Source organism: Harmonia axyridis, chromosome 6, assembly GCF_914767665.1.
Source record: "Harmonia axyridis chromosome 6, icHarAxyr1.1, whole genome shotgun sequence".
In the NCBI taxonomy this organism is placed as follows: domain Eukaryota; kingdom Metazoa; phylum Arthropoda; class Insecta; order Coleoptera; family Coccinellidae; genus Harmonia; species Harmonia axyridis.
The window spans coordinates 639804-666184 of record NC_059506.1 but is presented as its reverse complement, the minus strand read 5'-3'; the positions used below and the strand labels follow the sequence as shown (position 1 = coordinate 666184).

The following is a 26381-nucleotide window of genomic DNA, read 5'->3' as shown; positions in this document are numbered from 1 at the left end:
ATGGACACAGATCCAATTCCTGTGCTCGATGGCGGATAGACTCATTCGGGTCTTCCTCAATGCTACGCTCTACAGCAGCAATAGCTTCTTCTGTAGGCACCGTACGGCGTGCCTGGGGATGCGAGTTATCAATAAGAGTAAACGTGGTGCGAAAACGTTCCATGTTTAATCGAATTAACTGCTCTGATGGACGATTTTGTCGACGATAAAATGGACGTAGTGCGCGATACGTATTCCGCACAGAACCATTATTTTCGAAATAAAATTACACTATTTACAAGCGTTGTTCAGGCGTGAGTCTATTCATGATGAATTGCCAAACCAAACTGAGAATGAATCACTTGACAGCTGTTAAATCGGTCGCCATCTTGAACAGTAATGCCAACTTAAAGTTATATACCTCGAAAAAAAACACCCTTTAGAATGACACCTATCTAGTTCTCATATACGGGGTGTTTTCCTTTAAATATCATGGAGTTCAAGACTGCTGGAAAGACGTTTCTTTTTTATATCTGATGTAATTAATATTTGCCTTTTACAGTATACGCATTGAAATGTTTTCAGTGCAATTCCTTCGATAATCCTGAGTGTCTCACACTAAATAGCAATGATACTAACTCTGCACACTACAAAGAGTGTCCAAAATCGAAAAATGCAACATTCTGTAGGAAAATATACCAACAAAGTGAGTATTACAGAAAAAAATAATTCCAGTGTTCATAGACGGTACAACGTACTTGATAATCTCTCAAGTACTCGACAGTTTTTTGGTAATAAAGGGTTTTCCAATAAGAGGTTTCATTTCGTTAAAAAAAAGAGTAAATTTTAAGAGACAACTATGGATATTTATTCCATTGTAAAGAGAAAGGTTTGAAACCCTAGAAATATTGGGACTCTTAGATAAAAAAAGGTTTTTGACCATTTTCTATTATATATATTAATAAAAACTATACGATGTTATATATTTTTGAAATCAGAAAAAAATAAGCTTTCAAAAAATAGCTCGGATATCTAGTGTTCCCATTAAAAAAAACATAACTTTGGGTCATAGCTTCGTAATTAAATACCCTTTTGAATAGACAAGCACGCCACTGGACTCTACTTTAAAAAGTGCCTGTATAATGTTTTGATTTCAGAGCTCTATCATCAGTATTAGCGGAGATATAAATGTTTTTCGATATCGCCATTTTTCCAATTTTCGCTTATAACTCGAAAACAAAAGAAGGTGGCCAAAAATGAATACTACCCTTGTTAGTTTCTCAGAAAGAGAGACCGAGAAGTGGGTATCAGATTTTGTCTATCTTATCTGGTTCAAAAGTTGTAGTGCTAAAACATCGAAATTTGCCCACCCTGTACAATTACACCGCCAATCCAATCCAATCCAAAACTCGGACCAAACAGTGACACATTGAGAATGAAGAGGCTTTTCAACAATCATTGTTAAATTTACAATTCTGCTTATTAACGTAGCCTCCCAGGTGAAAATAGGTCTCATCACTGAAAATGATTTTTCGATCAAAACCCGGTTTTCAGTTCAGTTTTTTTATTGCCGGCTGAGAAGCTGCTTCACGACGACTCAAATGTGCTTTAGTTTTGCAAAACTTCCACCATTTTTGTACTGAATTTTTAACAATTTAAACGTTGTTAGAGCGACATTTCAAGTAATGTCGTAGTTTTAACTCATCAAACGTCAAAAGATAACTGCTTCAAAAGCAACAGCAGCCCAGATAGTGGGCTCTTCAAAAAGAAACCTTTTATTGGAAAACCCTGTTTTAATGTGTTAGAAATAAATTCATAAAGAATAGCGAAGGTCAAATAGAAAGCGCCCATTTCATTTGCAGATTTATACCATATAAAAGATAATTATAATTTATGTATTCGGTATAAATATGCAACTGAAATGACCACCATTCAGAGTGTCCCGTAAAGACCACGTCAAACCGAATGTAGATCAAAGGATAACCCACCTGCTATGACAAAATTCCCATTATAAAAGTCTTACCGTTTTCGAGATATTTTTTTTTTTGAAAATAATGAATTTTTGCCCCTTTCAATAGTTTTGTCCTTACGGTTGGTACAGGTGAATAATTATGCGAGTAATATTTTCGCACGTAAACAATTGCCATTCTTCACTAAGAAATGCAATATCGAAGATTTCTTAACAGAATTGACAAACTTGATTTTGTCAGAAACGTACCCATTTGGATAAAAACAGCCATATCTTTTTTCTTTGAATTCTTTGTGTGATACCTGTTTGAACTCACTGTAAAATAAACAATTTATTGGTGTAATGTGCAGCAGTAGCTCGGTACATCTTTTTTCCACTACGATGGGCTAAACTTCATGAACAAAATAATTCACTACCAAAATTTCCAATAAAAATATTTCTCATGGCCCCCCTTTAAAATGTTCCGAGGATGTTTTTAACGTAAACGTTAAAATCATTCTTCAGCTATATTTATTGGATTATATATATTTGGGTTATATAAATACAGAGTATTCACTAATACACAGATGTTGATATTAATCGTTTATTCTCAAGACAACTAACTCTAGTAAGTCTAAACTCTATCTCAAAAACAAGTACAGTTTACAAGGCACAAACTGAAGGGGCTTGACAGACTGCCGGGTGGAAGAGACTGTCACTCTAAAGTCTTATGCCTGACGTTCGCTCTCGACCATCGAAGGTTCATTCTTGTTTTCTCTCTCGATGGCCTTCGATGGCCTCGCCACGCGCAGACTCGTAGCGCCACCGCACGACATGCAATAACACTATCAAGTGTAGGGTTGGTTGTCTCTCTCGTAATCTGTTCGGATGAAGTAATATTCTAACACTCCCTCCCTTCATCATCGAACTACAACCAGCATTCTCCACTCCAAGTCTAATCTATAAACAGAACTCAATTAGTTTATACTCTAGTCCCTAGAAATACTCTGAAAACAAAAATTCAATGAGTTAGTATTAAATCATTAGTTTTTGAGTTAATCCCTTATGACCGTCTGATGGTAAAGGTTTTATCATTAAGTCATCCACATTCTCCTTGGTTGGAATCCATCTCACTGTGATTCTCTTCACTTCAACACATTGTTTTATGAAATCACCATGTGTTTCAGCCATATGTCTTCTAAGTCCAGATTTCTCTCTATGTAGTAGGTCGTCATCTAAACGATCATCAAATACCTTTAGTTTGTGATCACCATCTCTCTTGGTGCAGTCTCCAGCGGATTTGTTATCACACCAGACTGTTATAGGAAACATCAGTTTTCCTATCACAAATCTAAGTACCTTGTCAAGAGTTATTAATTCTTGATAGGCATTATTCATGGCTAGGTATTCGGCTCTACAAGTGGACAATGTGACATAGGTTTGATTATGGCTCCTCCAAGCTATTACATCTTCAAACAATCTAATAACATACCTTTCAGTTGATGACAAGTCGGTATGGTCTCTAAATGTTGCATCGGTAAATGCCTCTTAGTATTCAGTTTGAGCGGTGAATTTAAGACTTAAATTCACAGTACCTTTCATATACCTGACAATTCTCTTTACACAGTTCCAATCAGCTTCGGTCGGCTTCATTTGTTTTCTCGTTAAATAGTTAACAGCAAACGTAGTGTCTACCATTTGATGGATACATTAAGCTACCAATAGCTTCTCTATAAGGAACTCTTTTCATCTCTATAAGGAACTCTTTTCATCTCTATAAGGAACTCTTTTCATCTTTAGTTTATCTGAGTCATCTTGTAGATTCTCCGATTGATTTCTCTTAATCCTATTTTCAATCTGTCTGGTTGCCATAGGAGTATTTTGAGCATTGCAGTCATTCATATTTAATCTATCTAATATATTCATGGTATAATTTGATTGATTTATTTATATACCTCTCTTCTCGGTTTCTCTTTATATTTATATCATTTCTCCTCCATGTATATAAACAAGTCCATGTATATCATTCTCTGAACCAAGTTTCTGGATCTCTTCAGTGAATCTCTTATTACATCTCTTTGGACTTATCTTCAGTCCATATAGGGCTTTCTGGAGTTTATATACATAAGATCGTTTGATCTCATTGTCAATATCTACTCCATCAAGGATCTTCATATAGATCTCCTCTATAGTGCCATTTAAAAAGGCAGGTTTTTACTTCTGATTGACAAGCATGTAAATCATACTTATTTATTATAGCAAATGTAGCTCTAATTACTGGAAGTCTAATGTCATAGATATTTTTGACCTTAAAGCTTAGTATGACTAATCTTACTTTGTATCGTATAAGACCATTTGCCTCTAATTTTCTCTCGAATACCATTTCGAGTCTATAATGTTTGCCCAATTTCCAGATATTTGAAGATACTCTTTATCTACCAATATCCAAACCTTATTTTGTATCATGGAATCAATTTCTTCTTTTATAGCTTTCTTCCATAAGTGGCCTTCTCTAGAATTTATAGCTTCCTCGAATTTAATCGGTTCTCGATTTAATGAAGAAATAAGGCAAAACCTCATATCTTCTTCTCTATCGGTTTTCTCATATTTACCTAAAATAATAATATTAATAGCTGATCTTTATTGATAATTAATTATCCAAAGGCAATCGACCGAGGTCGTTCAGCCCAATTTCTAAAATATTATTCTCTGAGTAATTAAGAAACCTTGCATAGCTTACGTCCTTTACGATTTTCTTTAAGTGTAGCAGGGTATTGGCTTTTTGATCGGCAGTTCCCTTATTTTGGCTCTTTCGAGTTTTTCATCCAATCCCAGTCGATTATATTTTCCTGGGTCTGTAATTTTTCTTTAGTGTCATCAAGTTGTTTATTTCTGTAAACATCTTTGTAGGCAAGTTTCTTGTTAAATCTCACATGTAGCTCGAGCTTGAATGCCACGTCAAGTATCCTGTAGCGGTATAACCCACTAGGACAGCTTTCAGGGCACATTATCCAAATTTCAAGCTGGGTTTTGGAATCTTAATGTATGCGAACATCGCAATACATAATAATACTTACAAATACTTCCAATACATCCAAAATCTCTCAATTTGATCAAAGTGGCATTTTGCATTTGGTGCAAACTTTGTCAACGGTGTTTGATATCTGATAGACTTGTGTGTTCTGTTGTACACATCTATAGATGCATCAATACCAATCTCCCACATACTCTTAGGTAGTCTGGAATCAAAAATGTATGTACGAACCTTCTTTTGGATCGTCGAGTTAAACCTCTCCGCTCTCTCGTTCTCTATATTTTCTCTACTCAGTACTTCTGGGAATTTCCTTTCGGTAAATCTGTACCTTGATCTGACCTGATATAATATACCTTCTCATTTTTCTCCAACAAGTTTCTTGTTGATATTAAGAATTTCTTTAATGCTTCAGCCAACTCAATCTCTGTTTTAATGAATATGCTTTAGCAAGTCTCCAATAGTCTTCTATGTAGACATTAATGAATCTTTACTGACCTGGATGAGATGGTGGTTTAATAAGTTCCATCGTGTCAGTGTGTGTCAACTTGTTGTTTCTCAGCTCTCATTCTGTCTCTTTAAAATGTAATTTTTCCATTGTCGATATGATACATACTTCACGTTCTAAGTTTTGGAGTGATTCCAAGTTATCGATCTAAATTACCTCTCTACTGATATGACTGCAATCCCAATTTTTCTTGTTGCTCAGATTGTGTTTCATGTGTTTTGTCAGTTAAAACTTGTAGAACTTTCTCTTTAGTTGAAACGATGAGATTATATTACTTCTCCCTCCCAATCGCAGATTCTGGTTCTCCCTCCGAACCTAATAACTCGTTATTGGAATGTGTCTGCGATTGCAAGCTCATCTCATCTTCTTCGCTTATCGTTGCTCGACTCTCTAAAACAATCTCATGATTAATCTTATTGTAAACACTTAGGATTTGGAATTGTCCTCTAAAACAATTTCATTATTAACCTTATTATAAACTCTTAGGACCTGTTCTCTAAAACAAATTCATTATTAATCTTATTGTAAACTCTTAGGACTTGGACATCTAAGTAAATATTGAACCCAGAGTCTGCGAGTTTACGTAAGGGAAGTAAATTCTCAGAAATCTCTTTCTCTGTAAATACGTTTTGCAATTTCTTAGTATTCTCATTTCTAGAATCTTAATATAAGATTAACTCACCCTTACTATCGATTACAATGACTGCTATCTCGTTTTATTCGCTCTCTATACTCATATTTTGACATCTCTCAAAGTTTCTCAAGTCAGACAATCATTTACGATATGGTCTGTTGCTACAGAATCTGCTAAGAAGTTAATGATTGGATCAAGTTTACCTGTTTTAGTTTCTCTATGCTTTATACTTTCAACCCTTCTTGCCTTGGAGCGACCCTCTTTGTTGAATCTCTTACTCTCTCTCATTCTCCTCTGGTTTACATGACTCCGTCTCTTAGTGTTGAGACGTGGCTTGTTCATCCTACCTCTACTCGATCCTCTAAATTGAACGTTGCGATCGTGCCACCATTGTTAATTCAATCCTCTTACTTGATTGTCCCACAACCGAAACAGAGTCACTTACTTACTCTGTTGCACAAATTTGAATCAGTTGACCAGTGTCTCTCTTTGTTACAACGGAAGCATTTTAATTTATGTACCCGTTGAAATTTTGGAGTCTCCTCTTCAATTTCAGACCTCTTCTCAACCTCTAATCTCTCTGATCTCGTCTAAATTACCTTCTTGGTTTGGGGTCTGTCTCCTGGTCAGATCTGCATCTCGTAAATCGGATATGACTGGTAATACAGCCTGATAAAGTGCAGATCTTATCTTTTTGAGCAGTTAGCTTAATCACACCTCGAAAGCTTCATACTCTCATACTATCGAGTCGAATCTTTCACAGAAATCATCGACCGATTCGTGTTTCTCCATTTTAGTGGAGTACGAGTGAGCTCTTACCTGAAGTGTGTGTGTCGCATTTGACTTGCACTTCCTGGAGAACCTCAAACCTCTACTTACTTCAACAGGGTCTTAGGATATTGAAAGTTTTCTTTTAAGTAATTCTCCTCAATTATGTTTATGATAATATCTCATACTCAATTACTTCTCTTGGATTTGTTAGCCTCTGAAAAAGTTTGGTTACTCGTACTTGGCTCTCTGACGTCCAACAAATCGTTTGTCAAAAAGCTCTGATCATAGACTGTCCATCCAGATCTTAAAATTTGAATTCTGCTCTGCAACATAGATTAATTTTAAATACCTGGGTTTTCTAGTACTCTAGAATTTTAACCCCAAAAATTATTCTCTCAATTCTAATCACTTCTGTGAAATGAATTAATTTTTATTAAATACAGCTGGGTTTTCTCAAACTCTTAAATCTCTAAGATTTAATCTCAAAAATATTCTCATTACCTCTGTAACATGAATAATTTTTATATACCTGGGTTTTCTCGTATTCTAGAATTTAACCCCAAAAATTATTCTCTCAATTCTAATCACCTCTGTGAAATGAATTAATTTTTATTAAATACAGCTGGGTTTTCTCAAACTCTTAAATCTCTAAGATTTAATCTCAAAAATATTCTCATTACCTCTGTAACATGAATAATTTTTATATACCTGGGTTATCTCGTATTCTAGAATTTAACCCCAAAAATTATTCTCTCAATTCTAATCACCTCTGTGAAATGAATTAATTTTTATTAAATACAGCTGGGTTTTCTCAAACTCTTAAATTCTCATAACTCTACTCTCTCTAGAGTTTAATAAAAATTATTCTCATAACTTTAGTTACCTCTGTAACATGAATTAATAATTTTTATATACCTGGGTTTTCTAATACTCTTATATTCTCATAACTCTACTCTCTCTATTGTCGACAATTCCTCCTCTCTCAAATCTCTAATATCTCAAAAGGGGTTTTGTGTAATGACTCTAACATTTCTCTAGCATCTCCCTAGTCTCTTACGTATCACTCGTTGATACTGCTCTAGTCAGCTAAAATCAAGGAAATGGGCAATTATTAATTGCATGAAAAACTTACATTGGTTTTGACAATTCTCTCTTTCCTCGTAATGCATGAAACCTATATCTTCTGCACTTACGGAAATGGTGGAATCGCTATGATAATCCACCAATGGTTTTCCTTGATTTCCTTTGGCTGCCATCTATTTCAGGATTTATGAAACAAAATATTTATATTATGTATTCTAAGATTTTTGTGCATTATATGCTCTCTTAATACATCTACTACCAGGTATAAGATATAAAATTTTGTTTCGTGCTTCTGAATTGCCTCAGACGCACAGCAATCTGATACAATTCGAAACGGAATTATCAAGTTTTCAAATATCACCACCTCATATTTGTAAACCTTACTACAAAAGCGGTATCACGCACTGCAATGAAAACCTGTTGAGTTAGGTATGGCCATTTTACAAATACGGGATGAATACTTGAATCCTATAATATCCCTAGCTTACAAACAAACAACACAGCACAGCAAGCATTGTATGAAAGAAGCCCTGAAATAATAGTTATCACTAATCTTACCATACTGCAGTTTTTGTAGTTTAGTGAAATAAATAATTCCCCAAATTTTTCATCAATATATATAGTCTCAAAATATCTCCATCTCTGGATTATGTTTATGGAATGTGAAACATCTAATTTTACATGCTCCAAGCAATGTATGTAGAATCTTCAAATCTACATGATCCAATTCTCTAGGTGTGGTATGTAAATTCTATAAAATTATCCAATCTAAAACAGAAAGTATGTTAGCACAATTCCTAAAGTTTACATAATCTCAGGCTCTGAAAGGTTTCAATAAACACTATAAAATTTCCTCATGTAAACCTCTCGAATGATGTATGTACATCTCTCAAATTATGACTCTGAAAAATACTCTAAATTCACATAATATTACTTTCTCAAATGATGAATGTGAAATCTCTAAATTTACAAACATCTAAATCAATTTGATACAATGAGTATGCAAAATCTACATCTGCATAATCTAAATCTATAAAACATGTGTATATTAAAATATCTCATTTCTCTAATCTGGATCTCTCATTTAAATCTATAAAACTTGTGTATAGCAAAATATCTCGTTTCTCTAATCTGAATCTTAATCATCTAAATCTATAAAACATGTGTATAGCAAAATATCTCGTTTCTCTAAACATCAACTGTCAATAACCGTTAAGAATCAAAGTTGATTCCTTGTCTAATAGATAGGTAAACACATTAACCAAATATAGTATATACTGTATAACAGGAATTCTCTATTTCAGGAATGAATATGAAATAAATCATTTCCATTCACTGAACTAACTAAAATATCTCTAGCCTCATAATTAAGTTGAAATTCAACTTACCTCAATGTTTTTCTTGTTGTTTACACAACATATTTTCAGAAGTTTACCTTGTTGCGCAGTTTAAAGCGTGCACTGAGCCTATAACCTATTGGATTATATATATTTGGGTTATATAAATACAGAGTATTCACTAATACACAGATGTTGATATTAATCGTTTATTCTCAAGACAACTAACTCTAGTAAGTCTAAACTCTATCTCAAAAACAAGTACAGTTTACAAGGCACAAACTGAAGGGGCTTGACAGACTGCCGGGTGGAAGAGACTGTCACTCTAAAGTCTTATGCCTGACGTTCGCTCTCGACCATCGAAGGTTCATTCTTGTTTTCTCTCTCGATGGCCTTCGATGGCCTCGCCACGCGCAGACTCGTAGCGCCACCGCACGACATGCAATAACACTATCAAGTGTAGGGTTGGTTGTCTCTCTCGTAATCTGTTCGGATGAAGTAATATTCTAACAATATTTTACTGAAAAAATTAACCAAATAGATGTAAAATTGTACCAACCGTAAGGACAAAACTATTGAAAGGGGAAAAAATTCATTTTTTTCAAAAAAAAAAATATCTCGAAAACGGTAAGACTTTTATTATAGGAATTTTGTCATAGCAGGAGGGTTATCCTTTGATCTACATTCTCCCTCGGTTTGACGTGATCTTTACGGGACACCCTGTATAGCTTATCTTATTTAATTCTTTTCCTTTTTTTTTCAATACTAAGTTGACAATGAGGAACAGACCGAGAGAGTACGACGTAGCTGTGGGTGGATAGTCCACAACGAGGCGAAGGATCATTGTTGGAGATCAGATACGGATTTCAAGAAAGAAAGAAACTGTCAATGTTTCGATGATGCCTGCAACTCTTCATCTAGACCTGAATACATGCTACATGCTTATCTATTTGCTGTGATTGTTTTCTTGATTTATGTATAAAAATATCGAATATAATATGTGAAAAGTTTGTGCTTCATTTCTTCCTCTATTCGTCTTAAACTTAAGACTTTTATTTGAATACGTGTATCTTAAAAATAAAAAAAAAAACTGATTGATGGTGAAAAGGATGCTCCCTATGATATGGGTAAACGAGTAAAAACTTTTTTCGGCAACCGTCCGGGAAGTGCTCACTTCCCTGACGCTTTTTCTCTGAGAAAGTAGCATTTCCCGGCCTAGTCAGGAAAGTACGTACTTCCCGGCCTAGGCCGGAAAAGAATCATAGAATCCATAGCAACCGAGATAACGGCTGACAGTTCATATGAAATTATGTAGTTGTCAATAATTTGCATGTTTTTTGATCGCAATCGCAATAAAATTAGGAAAGCAGCAGCGATAGTGTTATTTTACGTGGTTGCCGAAAAAATATTGTACGCAACACGCCCGAAAATGGTTTTTTTGGACTCACAGACTTCCAGGACTCGCTTACGCTCGTCCTGGAATTTTGTCTATTCGTCCAAAAAAACCCTATTTTCCGGACTTGTTAAGTAAATTACTATTCTCCATTTCAGTACCGTAAATGATTTCATTACAGAATTTAAAAATTCATATGTACTTTGTGGAATAAAGTATAAAAAGAGTACTGGCCCATGAGGGGATCGAACCCGCGACCTTCGCGTTATTAGCACGACGCTCTAACCAACTGAGCTAATGGGCCGATATGTTCAATGCAGGATTTATGTATTCTAGATTCCGAATGAAGTATGGTGAAAATCAATCATTTCGATGGAAATTTATTATAAATCATCTTTTTACAAAGACATTAGAAAGAACTTATTATCTTTCAAATTTGAGACAACCACTAGCACAGATTACTAGTAGGCTGAATTCGCAGTGAGAAATATTATATTCAATATTGAAAGAGTAGGTATGAAAATCATCAAAATGTATACATTTTGATGATTTTTTCTTGTTTTTATTTCTATAAATTCATAGATTGCATTCTCAAGATAAAAATTATCAAGAAAAATATCGAAAGACCAAAATCTAATATTTCAGATCCGAGCGAATTGCAAGTTTGTATACCTACAGTGGTGGATCTAGGGGGTTGAGGGGGTAATTATGCAGCCTCAATTCTAATTTTAGGGCAGAAATAATAACATTAATATTCAATAAATAATTGTTACAAAACGAAAAATTATTAATTATCACAAAAAGAGAAGAAGAAAGAATAAGGATTACCGTAAGAATATTTGACAGTTTGGGAAAAATTATTAATTATCACAAAAAAAGAAGAAGAAGGAATAAGGATTACCGTGAGAAAATTTGACAGCTTGGGAAATTCATTTGTAATCTGTCAGTATGGAGTAACAATATTGAATATTGTGCGCGGTATTTTTCGGATTTAGATATTTCATTTATTTTAATTTATTCGAACCTTCTTTTCGCCATCATGTCCAAGGAATGTGATCCACGGTTACCATGTGATTCCAGCGGAAAGAAGGAAAAAATTGAAGTAACTGATCCTCGATCATACTGTTTCAATATCACCTCGAAACCTGAAAAAGTATGTTTGTCAAAATCGTGCCGAATAGTGAAAGAAAGTTTAGATGAGGATCAGGATGAAGAAGCTGAGGGTGCCAAAAAACCATCAAAACTAATTTCCATAAAGCAGCCAGCCAAAACCTGCGTTCCATGGAATGGTAAGCATTCGTGACATCCTATTTGTCTTGTATTGAAACTCACCAACCAACATCAATAAGGTTCAATATACAGGGTGATTCACCGGGATGACCTTTTAGACGTTTATGGAAAACAAATCATGCAATCAAATTTGCATATTGGGGTTTGAGATACTGATCTTTCTCCCTAAAATATTTTCAGATCTCCACAACTTCCGGTTATACCGGAAACATACTAATACTTCCTTATTTCGAATGGCACACCCAGTAAATTTGATAGCTTTTTTGACGACAATTTTGGCAAGATGTCATAGGTAGGTACCTTGGGTAAAAACTGAGATGCATAGAAAACCTGGTGTGTCTACTTATACCTGTAAAACTTTCAGACAAAACGGGAGATTTTTCAGATTTATACCTACTTGATTTCGAGAGATCGCCATTTTTTCAGATGGCGCATACATCGTTTATATTTGACATTTGTCTCAATTCTCGACTCTTGTGAACCAAGGGCGTAGATCTTTTTTTTCTTGGGGGGGGATAATCGAAAAAAAAATTTTGACGACAACTTTTACTCATATCCGTAATGTTGAAAAAAAAAGTTTAATAACGAAGTTTGAACCAAATTACTCGAAATAATTTTTTTTATTACTAATTCGGTTGTTCTTACCTTATGCTGGATGTTCTCAAATTAGAGTTACCAAAGGAAATGAGAAATTACTCGGATAATTTCGAGAAAAAATGTTTCATGAATATGAGCACTCAAACGCTTTGCTTTCAATATACAGGTTGTTTCTAGTGTGTCGTACTTTTTGTGATGCTTATATCAGTTTATCAAATATTTATTAATCTTCGCTGCAGATTGGGTGAATAAATACTAAAACTTATTATCAATTCATTCATTAGAGCTTACTAGCTGGATCTTTATAATAATTTGGATTTTCCTGAGGATTACTAGAGGCTTTTTCTCGAAATCGATAGCAGATACGACAAAACTATAACAAACCAAAAAGTGTAGTACTGGACCAGAGTTTTTTTCTACATTTTTCTAAACTAACAGCCATTCACCAAAATATAGTTTTGGAGGAAGGAAGCAAGCATCCTTCCAGAAAATATATCACCCTGTAGATTTGCATTCAAAATTCGTATATCACATAGTGAAAACTGGAATATCTATGGCAAATTCAAATTAAATATCTTGTGAAGGGAAGGTTATACGAGAAAAAAACTTTAAAACATGTATCTCAAAACAAAATGTTTGGGGACTCATATTATAGGACTTTTTTTCTTAAAATGATCCGGAAATCTGTCATTTTCATTTGAATCTCCAATTCAGGAACACCGTGTAATTACCCCCAGTATCCCCCATTTCTACGCTCTTGTCGTGAACTTTGAGTATAGAACAATAATATTTTATATTCTATGGTCTGTCATTGTTACGTCGTGAATGTACCCTGTAAAATTTTTCCTGGAGAAAATTTGTTGTTTGTTGGCGCCACCTGCGGCCGCGGAATCAACCCGGTCGGTAAACAAACATCGCCATAATTAATAATTTTTCTCAAGTGTCGAACTGTGCTTATCTATTCAAAAATTTGTCAAACTTAAGTTCATTGCTTACTTAAAATTCATCTAATCATCTTTATACATTTTCAATTCCTGTTCTTCTGTTAAAAACTGATTGAGCAATTTAGAGTGAATTGTGTGATACTCGAATTGAGTGATAACCACGAAGCCGGTGCAGAAGAGATTAATCATCCCTTTCACCTATCCACATAACCATCTTCTGCCACCAGATTAGGGGGTGAATTCACAGACACCATCTCTCTTAACTCACGAGGTAAGTGCACACAAATTCATTCAACAAGTTGCTTAATCTCTTAATACTTATCGTCATCTGAAATTGGTTGCAATGATTTAGTCATTATATTCCATTCATTTGATTAAAAATTCGATATGAACTGAATTGTAATTTATTGTGAATGTTTGCAGTGTCTAAAATCAGTATTTCCTTTTTAAACGGCCCCTTGCAGATAGCGGGAATTCGAAAATTTTTGGAGAGCGCCCCCTTACAGAACTCTGGTGAAGCAGAACACCAAAGCAACAGGTGGGTCTCCCAAAAAGTCTGAAACAAAATCGAATCAGTAAACACACCAGGTATTCTATGCATCTTAGTAAAAACTAAACGGTTTATGACTTAATGGGATTCTAATGGAAAAAATTGTGTTTTTTTTTCGATTCTGCAAATACATAGTATTATAAGACTGTTTGCGGTTTGGACCAAAAATGTACGGGTGGGCAAATTTCGATGTTTTAGCACTACAACTTTCAAACCAGAGGTGACAGACAAAATCTGATACCCACTTCTCGATCTCTTTTTCTGAGAAACTATCAAGGGTAGTATTCATTTTTGGCCACCTTCTTTTGTTTTCGAGTTATAAGCGAAAATTGGAAAAATGGCGATATCGAAAAACATTCATATCTCCGTTGATATTGATGATAGAGCTCTAAAATTAAAACATTATACAGGCACTTTTTTACTTAGAATCCAGTGGCGTGCTCGTCTTTTCAAAAGGGTTTTTAATTACGAAGCTATGACCCAAAGTATGATTCGTATCAAAATAAATAACAGAAAATGGTCAAAAACCATTATTTCTCTCATTATTTCTAAGGTTTCAACTGTTGATGAGCCTTTCTATAACAAGAGCAGTGTCCTTCCGTCAATCTGATTATTTCTATGCTTTTCACTTATGTATTTCTACAAAATTTGAATCTATATTTATTTTATACAAATAGTTTCGAAAAGATAAACGAACTTGGAAAAAGTTTTCTAGGTAGCTTGAACACAGTTTCAAATATTCATCTATTGAAATATCGAGAAGAGGTTTCGACTGTGCATTGTGCAATTGTTGTCATTATTAGGTTAAATATTATTTCTTGTTTGTCCCTTCGTAATTAAAATGTTGAGTTCAATCATATATGCATTGTTTCATATGCTGTTCAAAATGGATTGGCACTTGTGCATATTAATTCTGGAGACCTATGTAAATAATCTCCTGATACATGCATCTCAATACAACTCTTTCGATTGAAAAATTCGATCTTGTGGTTTCTCCGTTATTTCCAAATCAAATTTTAGATAAAAAATTTATACAACATATCTAGATTCGAATTTTGTAGAAATAAGTGAAAAGCATAGAAATAATCAGATAGACGGAAGGACACTGCTCTTGTTATAGGAAGCTCAATTTTTCTGTGTTCATCAACAGTTGAAACCATAGAAATTTTGAGACTCTTAGGTGAAGAGAGGTTTTTGGCCATTTTATATTATTTATATTGATCCGAATCATACGATGTTATATATTTTTGAAATCAGGAAAAATCAAGCTTTCAGAAAATGACACAAAAATCTAGTGTTCCCATTTGAAAAAACATAACTTTGGGTCATAGCTTCGTAATTAAAAACCCTTTTGAAAATATGAGTACGCCACTGAATTCTACGTAAAAAAGTGCCTGTATAATGTTTTAATTTTAGAGCTCTATCATCAGTATTAGCGGAGATATAAATGTTTTTCGATATCGCCATTTTTCCAATTTTCGCTTATAACTCGAAAACAAAAGAAGGTGGCCAAAAATGAATACTACCCTTGTTAGTTTCTCAGAAAAAGAGACCGAGAAGTGGGTATCAGATTTTGTCTATCTTATCTGGTTCAAAAATTGTAGTGCTAAAACATCGAAATTTGCCCACCCTGTACGGTGTTCATAAGGAGATCATGAACTTTGACAACTCAAACTATTCCAAACTCAAGATTTTCAAATTAGAACCTATATTTTTTATTATTTCAGTCGATTCTACGAACAAAAATAGTGGGGGTTACTCAAGCAAAACCTATACCTAAAATGAATACTTTAAGAGAAATTCCTCACTTCCTTCTTATAGCTGTATATACTATTTCAGTTTCTATTTATTGAGAATTGAGTTGCATTTGGTTGATATCGTATATTTTGAAGCAATTATGAACAAAAAAACATAATTAGAAAAATAACTACAAAAACGGCTCGAAATATCCTCCATTTTGATCTGGACATTTTTTTGCTCGTTTCAGAGTATCTCGAACTGCTTTCCGAAGCACATTTGGATTGTTTTTCATTTTCTGGCTAGCCTCTTCTACAGGGTGTCCCATAAGTGGCACCAATAAGAAGCGAGGAAGAGTTGCGTGAACGCGTATTCGACGCAGCCCGGACCATATCGGAAATTAGTTTAAGAAAATTGAATCGTAATTTTATAAAACGGTGTCATTTATGCATTAGAGTCCGAGGGAAACAGTTTGAACATTTACTGTAAGTTAGATTCAAGAATTAAATAAATAATCGAAAGTTAAGTCTGTTTTTAATTAATTTACCTTTTTTTTCAATAATATTCCTTTTTCGCTTCCCCTAATCCATCTTTTTCCCTATTGTGACTTTAACAAATAATAACAAAGCCCGGTATCAAATGTAATGTCATAGCAAGCGGCAAAATTACCTGATAGCGGGGTTCTTAGTTTCAACTTAGTTTAGTAGGGCATCGGTAAAATGATGAAAATACCTAGTTTTATGGGCATAAGATTCGTGTATTGTACCATTTCTAAATCTGTCTAAAATGCCCAATTTTTTGATGTTACTTGCTCGTTTTGTTTCAAGGTCCAAAGTCGAAGTTCTCGTTTTGCTAGCAATTGAAATCAAGATTTATCCATTAATTTACGGAAATCCACATAACTTTTTGACAGAATCATACTCATGTCATCTTAAATAACTATTTAAGATTCCATTACAACAACAAAAATAAGCTTCGAGAGCTTACCAGCAGAATTCTGACCCTGACAATGTTAAAAAAGGTGAAAATTCACTAAAAAACGTAATTTGGTAATAACTCGAAAACCATGAACTTTTACTGGGGTCATGTTAGGCTGGTTAGGTCCCTCTTTAGCTGACCTACCTCCGGTGTCACTGTGACGTGCCACTTATGGGACACCCTGTATATAGAGTGCGTAGTTTCAATGTCGCACTACTTTTTGTCCAGTAAACATGTCGCCTCGAATCTGATCCATTTAAAATCAAATTGACCTTGAAAGGTCAAAAATAAAATCATATCTTTTCTATATCAATCCGCATCAATATAGTTTATCAGTTTAGAAACCGAAAGTTGACAACCCTGATTCGAATTGAAACACATCGTTATTTACAGAAAACCATTGTTCGGGCCTTTACGGACGTTTTTTCTTCATGCTAATTCTCCAATTCCCATTTTACCTTCTTGAAATAATTGATTTTTAATCGTTACCAATTAACTCTCAATAATTCTGCAGATTTATGCAATGGCAAGATCTAAAAAATCAACTCGATTGTTATCTATCCATATATGAAAGTATAGTCGAATTTTGAAATAGCCGGTAAAAACTTGAAACGAATAACTTCTCCCAAAAAAAAAAAAAAACGTAAAGCACTGGCGGATATTAAGAACCTTTTTGGGGATGTTTAAATTAGTAATCATGTAATTTTTTTACGTAATTTCACGTGTAGATTTTTGAATCCCGAACTGAGAAAATTATATTTTCCTCAACCATGAGTTTTCAACCCTTTTCACCTTGAGTTTCAAAGAGTCACTTTCCCACACTGTGCAAGAAAACCCCTGATATTTCTTTTCCGCGCGAATATGCGTTTGGAAGAGAAATAGCAGGGTTTTTTTCCGCAATCAAACATTAAAGAGTAAATTTAATTCTGCCATGGCTCTATGCACCTAACGTCAATAATGAGATAACTAAGGTAAAGACATGTAGAAATTCGTATGTCATTCATTTTTTCTGAAATTCGAGGTTTTATTTATTGTAAAACACTGGTTAAACATTTATTTGAGAAAATCTGAGATTCTACTAAATGACCTGACAGAATTTATCCAATTCACCTCTGTTGAGTGTATCGAACTAGGAGGCTAGATTGGGTTAATGAAATAAAGGTCTCAAATTTTTCATCTACCACCATTTGAATATTGTGTTTCCAATTATTAAATCAGTTCTTTGAAAACATCTGAAGAAGTTACATAGGAGTACAACTTTGCTTCCACCGTTTTTTTCTGAAATTCCAGACTTTTTTGTAAAAATTGGTTATACATTTATGATTCAAGGTATAGTCCACTGCTGGCCCCTACTTTCTCCCATCTTTCGGGCAGCGTACGAATCCCGCGTTGAAAAACTAGTCATCTTTTGAAACGATCCACGAATCGATCCAATTTTTTACTTCTTCATAAGACCGGAAGTGTCAGCCAGGCCGTGAGCCATTAATTGAAAGAAGTGATAGTCTGAGGGAGCAACGTCTGAAAAAAACGTCGGGTGGGGTAGGACAAGTATGTCTTGATCACTTTCGCAACATGGGGTCGAGCATTGTCATGTTGTAAAATCACTTTATCATATCTCTCGTTGTATTGCGGCCGTTTGTCTTTCAATGCTCCGCTCAAACGCATTGATTGCGTTCGATAACGATCGCCTGTGATTGTTTCAGTCGGTTTTAACAACTTATAATACACAACGCTGGCTGGTCCCACCAAATACTGAATATGACCTTGGAACCGTGAATATTAGGTTAGGCTGTCGACGTGGAAGTATGGCCGGAATATCCCCATGATTTTATGCGCTTGGGATTATCGTAATGATCCCATTTTTCGTCTCAGTCACAATTCGATACAGAAAACCCTTCAGTCTTTGCCTTGCAAGCAGCTGTTCACAAGCAAACAAACGTCGTTCAACATTTCAACTCGTACAGCATATAATTTCTTTGTTTCTGAATCATTTCCATGACTTTCAGGCGTTCAAAAATGGCTTTTTCGGTCACTCCCAATGATCCTGCGAATTCTTGTTGCGTTGGACACGAGTCTAGATCGAGTTATGCCCCCAATTCTGCATTTTCGAAAACCTTCTCACTTCCAACGCCAGGCTGATCGTCAAAATCACCGTTCTGAGTCGTTGAAACCACTCTCGGCAAGTTCTTTCACTAATAGCGGCCTCACCATAGATATATGAGAGCATTCAATGAGCCTCAGCCGCAGATTTCCTTATTTTGAAGCAGAAAATTAAAACCTCCCTCAAATGATGAGAATTTGGCTTGTGAGTTGACATGTTTTATCGAGAATAACCTTATGATAGAGACACAAATCGACTAATATTTCGATGGCGTTATGTTTACAAATACTTAAGCTTTTTGTATGACATCTACGATCTATATTTCGACTACCACTTACCGCTACAGCCATCTATTGCAAAATGGCGGAAGCATAGTTGTACATAAATCTTGATAATCGTATTTCGCTACAACAATTCAGTATGGATACATCTGATAATGACTTGCCTTCAGAATTATTTGCAGCTACTAAAGAAGCCAGTTTTCATTTGCTACCAGTTAAGTCAAAACCAAAATATGTGAAACAATATTCTTATTTCATTTATTGGTGTTCTACTAAAAAGGTAAAACCGATAAAAGGGTAAGTATTTTCAGCTTATTTTTCTGGAATTGCTAAATTTCGGAAACCGAATACGTTAAGGACAACCTCAGCTCAGCAACACAAATTGAAGCAACAATGAAATTTCTGAAAGATTGCCAATTGTACAATCATATTTGATCAATGTAACTATAGTACTACAACATTTCCTTTTCTATAAATATTTTGTAAACATTATTACATCTAAAACCTGGAGTAATAGACCACTGTACCATGTGTCAAGGCCTAGTTGTCGAGACGAGTTAATTATTTTGAAAAAAGAATGAAGAGAAAATAGGAAGTATTATTTTAATAAAAATTAAATGACAGTGATTCTACTTCTACTTTGAATTATTATAATCAATTAATAATATATTACAATTGTTTTGCTACATAGTAGCTTCTTCAGATATTTTACATTTTTTGAATAACTTATTCAAAAGATTCAACATAATTTTGGCGATGAACTAACAAAGTTTCTTGCCAAACCAGCGCCACAATGCGCGACTCCTGTCAACAGCCTTTCTTCTTCTAGTGACTGATCAAAGCTGACCCTACTGGAAAGTGATGAAAGGCTTGTTTGTAAATCCTCGTTAGATTCTTACAAGAGGAAATTCTTCTCTTTCAAACTACATAATTCTAAATATGCTCGTTGGATTTCTTCGTCATTTGTATTTTTAAGTTTTCTATTTCTGTCTGCATTTGTTCGATCATTTGTGTTTTCTCTTCATTTTCTTTAGAAACTCTGGAACATTACATTGAATTATACTAAATTATTCTTTATCGTGCTCGAAACATAAAATTCTTACAATTCTGATGGTTAATGAGATTATTTCTGGTATTGTTTCGAGTAAAAGTTTCATAAAAACATTAAATGTTTTTATGAAATTTCTACTCGAAACAAAACAATGCAACCTTGCCTTTGCTCTGCTCTCTTCTATCATGTCTTTTTCCGTCCTACCAATATTTCGACCATATGTTAAATAAACATATGGGTGAATATTAAATAAATAAAAATAACATATTTCTATTTAATCTTATTTATAAAAAAAAACATTCGAAAAAACATTCTTCAATAGATGAGTTATAGGAGTTTCTGTATAGGAATATTTTTCAGCAATGAAATGAATTTGAACCTTCTCTAGAAAAACTATCACAAACAAGACCACATAATTATTTTGAGTCAACTGTTGTGAAAAAAATCAACGGATTTTTGAACAATGTTGAAGTAGCGCGCTAGATGCAATATAGGCCAGTATCTCAAGAACCCGCATAAACAATCGATATAAAGATAAAGATAAGAAATCAACATTTCTCAAATGTTTTCAATAAAGCATGATAATAATGTTGCTTACCTTTCGAGCTGTTCCTCATTTTTTCGGGCGTGAGTACACGTAGAGAACAACATAATGTTGAGTTCTTGCACTTCTTTTAATATTTTTTCTCGATCTTCTTTCATCTTTTCGATGATCATTTTCTGCGTGCTAAGTTCCTCTTGATGCTCGGCATTCTTTTGTTTATAGTAGAATATCCTTCTATCAGCATCCGTCAATAAACTTCGCTTTTCACACTTGATTTTCTCAATTATTTCCTTGGTTTTAATATGTTCTTGCTGTAACGAAAATATGTTTATGAATTAATAATAGTAAACGTGCCGATATGATACGGACGATACTGTATTGAGACTTGCTTTGCTTTTATAGTCTTTATTATATTTTAATATGTGCATGTTATAATGGTTTACATCATTTGTTGTTTCATATTTTAGTAGTTCCTATACATGATTTACCTACAATAATAATAATTTTTTGGCTGGACGCTTTAGATATTCAGATGTTTTGTTTTTTTATGTTTTAAATTGATACTAATATATGAAGTATTTACATGAAAAAGTAGAGAGTATTGAGGCTGGTTTATGCACCATTCCTAAAAACTAAGGACTAATAACTACGAACTAAGAACTAAACCTAAGACTTCAGTAGCGTTTATGCACTCTTTTGTTAGTTCTTAGTGAAGGAAAGCGCACGTGCTCGAACTACTTTCTGTTTGTTTTATACTTTGATGTTTGACGTTGATATTTATTGTGAAAAAATTAAATTTAAACTTTTTCAGATACACCGAATACTTTTCATTGATAAATACGAATAACGGAACATGAAATTATAGAAACTGATGTTACTCGTCAATATTGAAATTCTATGCGGCGCATGCCAACTTCATAATTTTAACTAAGAGCTTAGTTCTTAGTTAAAAGTTGGCCAACTTTCTAGTCATAATGATTAGAGTTGGTTCTTAGTCCTTATTGAGTTGTTAGCGTTCAATTCTTAGTTCTTAGTTTTAGTCTTAGTCCTCAGTTCTTAGGAATGGTTCATAAACCAACCAGTATATTACTTAATTCATAATATGTATAAGTGTATAAATATTGTATTATTTTCATTTTCGATATTAGTCTTTAATTTATCGAGGTTATGGTAACGCGCATGGGCGCCCGCAGAAATTTTTCTCAGGGGGGGCAAAATGAAAATTATTGAAAAACGTCCATGATTGTAGTAGGCGACATCAGTATTCCGTTTTTTTCTATTTCTGTATTTATATTCATAAGAGGGGGGAGGGATATGCAAAATAAAAAAAAAGATTCAATATCTACTAATTTTGAATTCTTCGGCAAAAAATTGAACAAAGAAAAAAGCATTACATGTTCTTTCGAGAATCTCGTTTCAAGGGAAGAAATCAAATGATCTAAATATGCGAAGCAATCTTCAGTTGAATCTGCTTCATAATTAGATCTGTACATTTGTCTACCGCAAATTCGTGGTTTTCCAATCTCTATATTGAGACTGATCAATAGATGATGCTTTGGAAAAATTTCTGTGAAGCATGCATCATCGGAGCGATGTTTTCCACATATTTCAATATAGTTATTTATAATACAAGTGCAGAAGGCATTGATATTCTTCCACGAGTTCAAAATTCAAAAACGAGCCACGAAGTTTTGGAATGAACGAGTGGTAGAATGAGCCTTCTGTACGAGTATTATACATTATTTTCTCTAATTAATTGCATTTTCATTGAAATTAATGAAATATTTCCATAAATTTAATTTAGTGTTTTTTGCATTGAAAAATGTTGGTTGGCAGAACTGATTTCTTTAAGGCAAATTGATGAATTGACAGATAAAGCCGTGGCGGAAAGTTCGGAGTACCAACATAGAATAATTAAATATAACCATGAAAACTGTGCGTTTCTGATATATTCTCGCACGATTTTGTTCTACAAGATGTGGAAGAATGAACGGAATAACCACAGAATTAGAGAAATTAAATTTATATGACGGTGAACATCCACAAAATTAATAGAAACACCTTGTAGTGTATTTGCTATTGTTCCAATATATTTGTATATTTACTTGCTACCGTCAAACAAACCACAAAAGTGAAAGAGTTTATTGCAGCCCATAACTGAGCAGCTCTTTTTGTTGGTGAAGAATTCATTGAAATTTCTCCAGATTTTATAGCAGAAAGAGTTTTGAATGTAGTTTTCAGAGAAAACTCGCAAAGATTTATATTCAGCTGACCAACGAGTTTCACAAAACAAAGGAATATTTGGAATCAGATTTCTTCTTAAAGTACTCTCTCGAAAAAAGACTATAATGTCCTTAACGGTGCCAATGCTATTACGAATTTTAGTAATTTTACTGATGTCATTTAATACTAAATTCAACCTATGGTAGGCACAATGGAAATAAATTACTTTCTTGTACTTATCTCTTATGATCTTTTGAACCCCGTGAATTTCACCAGCCATTGTTGAGCATCCATCATAACCTTGTGCTACAAGTTTGTCCAAACTCAAACCAGATTTTTCTATAAACTCAAGGATTGAAGTAGCTATGCAATCAGCATTCAATTTGTTCAATTGTACGAATTCAAGAAACTCTTCATTCACTGTAAAATTTTCATTTTGCTCATATACATATCGTATTCCAATAGATAACTGCTCATGTCCAGAAATATCAGCAGACTCGTCAGCCATTACACTGAAATACTTCGAAGAATTTGCTTCTTCTACAATATTTGTCATTATTACATGCCCAGCTATCGGAATGATCTCATTTTGAATTCTGTGAGAAGTATATTTCGAGTTACCAGCTGCGTTGAATAAATGGATCTCTAAATCTGTATCACCAGCGTCTACTCTGAATTTCAAAAGATCACTAAAATTGCCAGAGTTCTTGGTGCTCTCTCGTATAGGCATATCGTGAGTTCAGCAAAAAACTATTGTTTTTATAATCGGTAAATTTTTTTTTTCTATTTTCTGCAACACTTTTTTTCTTACCTTCGTCTATAAAAGACAATAGGAGATTATATATAAGATGAATTTATAAAAAAATTGACACGCATGGAGTGCGTTCGGTTCCATGATTTTTCTTCACCAAAAAGTGCTCAATGCGTCTAAAAAAGTTTTCAATTAAAAAAATACCTCTGCTATATGCTCTACTATTATCTATCGAAAACCGGAAAATTGCTGTGAATCCATCACTTTCCTTTTTTCCTTGCCCTTTGGATTAAGAAAGTAATATTGAGGAAGTTGTGCTGAAAAATGCGGCAATCGAAATCTCAGGGGGGGCCATGGCCCCCCCTGGCCCCCCCCCTGCGGGCGCCCATGGTAACGCGAACAACATAAAAAAAAGATTATTCTTTTTAGTCGGGTTGCAAAGCGACTGAGAATTTTTGAAGTAAATAATATCTAATAATATGGTTTTTACTGTGAAGCTACAGGGTATGAACAAATAATCACAGAGGCGTTAGCCTGTACGTGGCTGTCAAATAAACAGAAAACTGAAAAATACTCACCAGCACACGTTCTTCGTGTTTCTTTTCCAAATCTTCGATCTGGTATTCCAACGAAGAAATTTTTGAATTCAAACTTATATTTATCATTCTGGCTTTCTCATATTCCTCCTTATTATCAACAGAAGTTTGTTTGAGCACATTGATTTGTTGTTCAAGAGCTTCTACCTGAAATCGAAAGGAAAATAATATATGAAGGTGGCAATATTCAACTGTAAAATAATTTGATCATCCCATAGAATGGGGCTGTTTTTCATTAGTCAGAGGAATTAAATAACAAATGAAAATTAATGTTTCTATTTCAAGGATATGCTTTTCAATATTAATTATTATTACCAACTTATTATTGGAATTGTAATGACTAAAAAAATCATGACTTACTTGCTCCAAAATTGTCATAAAAGAGGTGACAATTTCGACAAATTCTACACATTTCGACATCAAGTTAGTAATTCTTGTAGGGATGAAATAACGAGCTGCTCTAGCTGAACCATATATAATTTTTGGCACAAAAAACTTCACGATACTTACTGAGCTTCGTACCAGCCCAGAAGATACCCATAGAGCTGTTTCCATCTTGAAACTTCATCTAACACTGTCTTCTTCAAGCTACAGAATGAACTGTCGGTTATTTCTGCCAAATCATTTCAGACAAAATTTATGGAAAGAGGGGTGCTAATATTTTGTAATCCTTATAATAGAAGTCATACCCAAAATGTCCAACCGTCACCGTCAGGGATTAGTTGCTTGAGAACTGTCATAAAATTAACCGACTTTCAGCTCTCTCTCATGAACACAAAATAACGACAGAAATATGGAAACATCACTGATTCCAAAAATTACATTTTTTTTGGGAACAAAATCGTGATGGAGGCTAAGGAAATAGCTGAAAATAGGGCCCTAATATTTTCATTCTATTTCACTTATAATACCTTGCCTTGATAAAACGGACTAATAATATACATATAGATTATATCAATAGTAGCGACTGTTTCAGGCGCCTCCATTTGAGAGGCGGCAATTAGGCCCAGTTTGCTGGTCGCCTTTTCATATTTCACCTTTGATTCTTAAAAGCAACATAAGGTTTTTCCGCTATGCTGCTTTTGTCAACATTCCCTGCAATAAAAATCTTCAACGCGCCTTTACTAAGCTGCCTGTATAATAAATAACACATATCATCCCAATCAATATAAACAGAATTCTCTATTACTTTCATTGAAAGTCGAATAAAATCAATATGTATTTCATAAAGACGAAAAACACCACTACTTTCGATTTCGAATTAATTGTAAAGAAAGTTTACATATTCAACATATGGAAAATTGCTACGATTTTGTATTTGAAACTAGTCGCTGTTAAATGCCAAATGTTTTCAGTGGAACTCATGTTTGTAATCCCAATTACTTTTCGAAGCAAAATTGAAACTTTGCTTGCTCTACAGCCTTTCGTATCTTGTGGTATGATGGGTTATCATTCTTCTATTGTACGCAGTGTCAAGTGTAAGTTGGATTTTTATGTTTACAATATACTCTTTGTATTTCGATATTTTTGACTTATGTTTATGTATTTGTTGTATTTTGTCGTTTTATTTGATACAAAAACCTTGGAAAAACTTGGTGTAGTATTAGTATTATACATACAGGGTGGCCACTTTTTCAATGGGATTGTATTGGTAACTTTTAAACCATAAGAGTTAGAAGGTCGGTCAAATGGAGAAAAAGTTGCATGCATAGAAGCATTATCAAGCAGTTCAAACAAATCGAGATTATCAGGGCCGGTTATTGAGATATCATAAGAAAAGTAAATTCTGTCAGTTTGATTTTTCCACTTTATTTCAAATATTATCAAAAAATGTTACAGGAATTTTTTATTCGACAGTGAATTGTTCTCAATTTGACGTAATCAGATTTCGTATCCAACGTTTCGTGCTCTCTGGGCCTCCCTCAACCTCATTTTTTTCAATACGGACCTGTATATTTTATGACACTTTTCGAAATAACTTTTAACGCTGAATTCAACGATATATCATACAATGTCATTCAAAGTTGATTTTCAGGTGATTTTGACCCTTATCC

The 26381-nt window shown here is 34.1% G+C and overlaps 3 protein-coding genes and 1 non-coding gene across 5 annotated transcripts in view; 2 read left to right on the top strand and 2 right to left on the bottom strand.

The window, feature by feature from the left end:
• LOC123681948 overlaps positions 1–10301 on the top strand; it is a 32646-nt gene extending 22345 nt beyond the window's left edge. Inside the window, exons 3-4 of the mRNA XM_045620333.1 lie at positions 542–685; positions 10062–10301. Coding sequence (XP_045476289.1) covers positions 542–685; positions 10062–10273 — 356 coding nt within the window. The 3' untranslated portion in view covers positions 10274–10301. The remainder of the gene's footprint in view (positions 1–541; positions 686–10061) is intronic.
• A 613-nt stretch (positions 10302–10914) lies between these two features.
• Trnai-aau lies at positions 10915–10988 on the bottom strand. The gene has a single exon. It is a non-coding gene; the product is annotated as a tRNA-Ile (tRNA).
• A 624-nt stretch (positions 10989–11612) lies between these two features.
• Positions 11613–26381, top strand: part of LOC123681955 — a 43794-nt gene continuing 29025 nt past the window's right edge. For both annotated transcript variants that reach the window (XM_045620343.1, XM_045620342.1), the window contains exon 1: positions 11613–11973. In XM_045620343.1, coding sequence (XP_045476299.1) covers positions 11724–11973 — 250 coding nt within the window. In that variant the 5' untranslated portion in view covers positions 11613–11723. The remainder of the gene's footprint in view (positions 11974–26381) is intronic.
• LOC123681962 lies at positions 19556–24432 on the bottom strand. Its single transcript, XM_045620348.1, has 3 exons — positions 24310–24432; positions 20812–21068; positions 19556–20201 (listed from the first exon to the last, which is right to left on the bottom strand). The coding sequence occupies exons 1-3, from the start codon at positions 24394–24396 to the stop codon at positions 20096–20098; spliced, it is 450 nt and encodes a 149-aa protein (XP_045476304.1). The 5' UTR covers positions 24397–24432; the 3' UTR covers positions 19556–20095.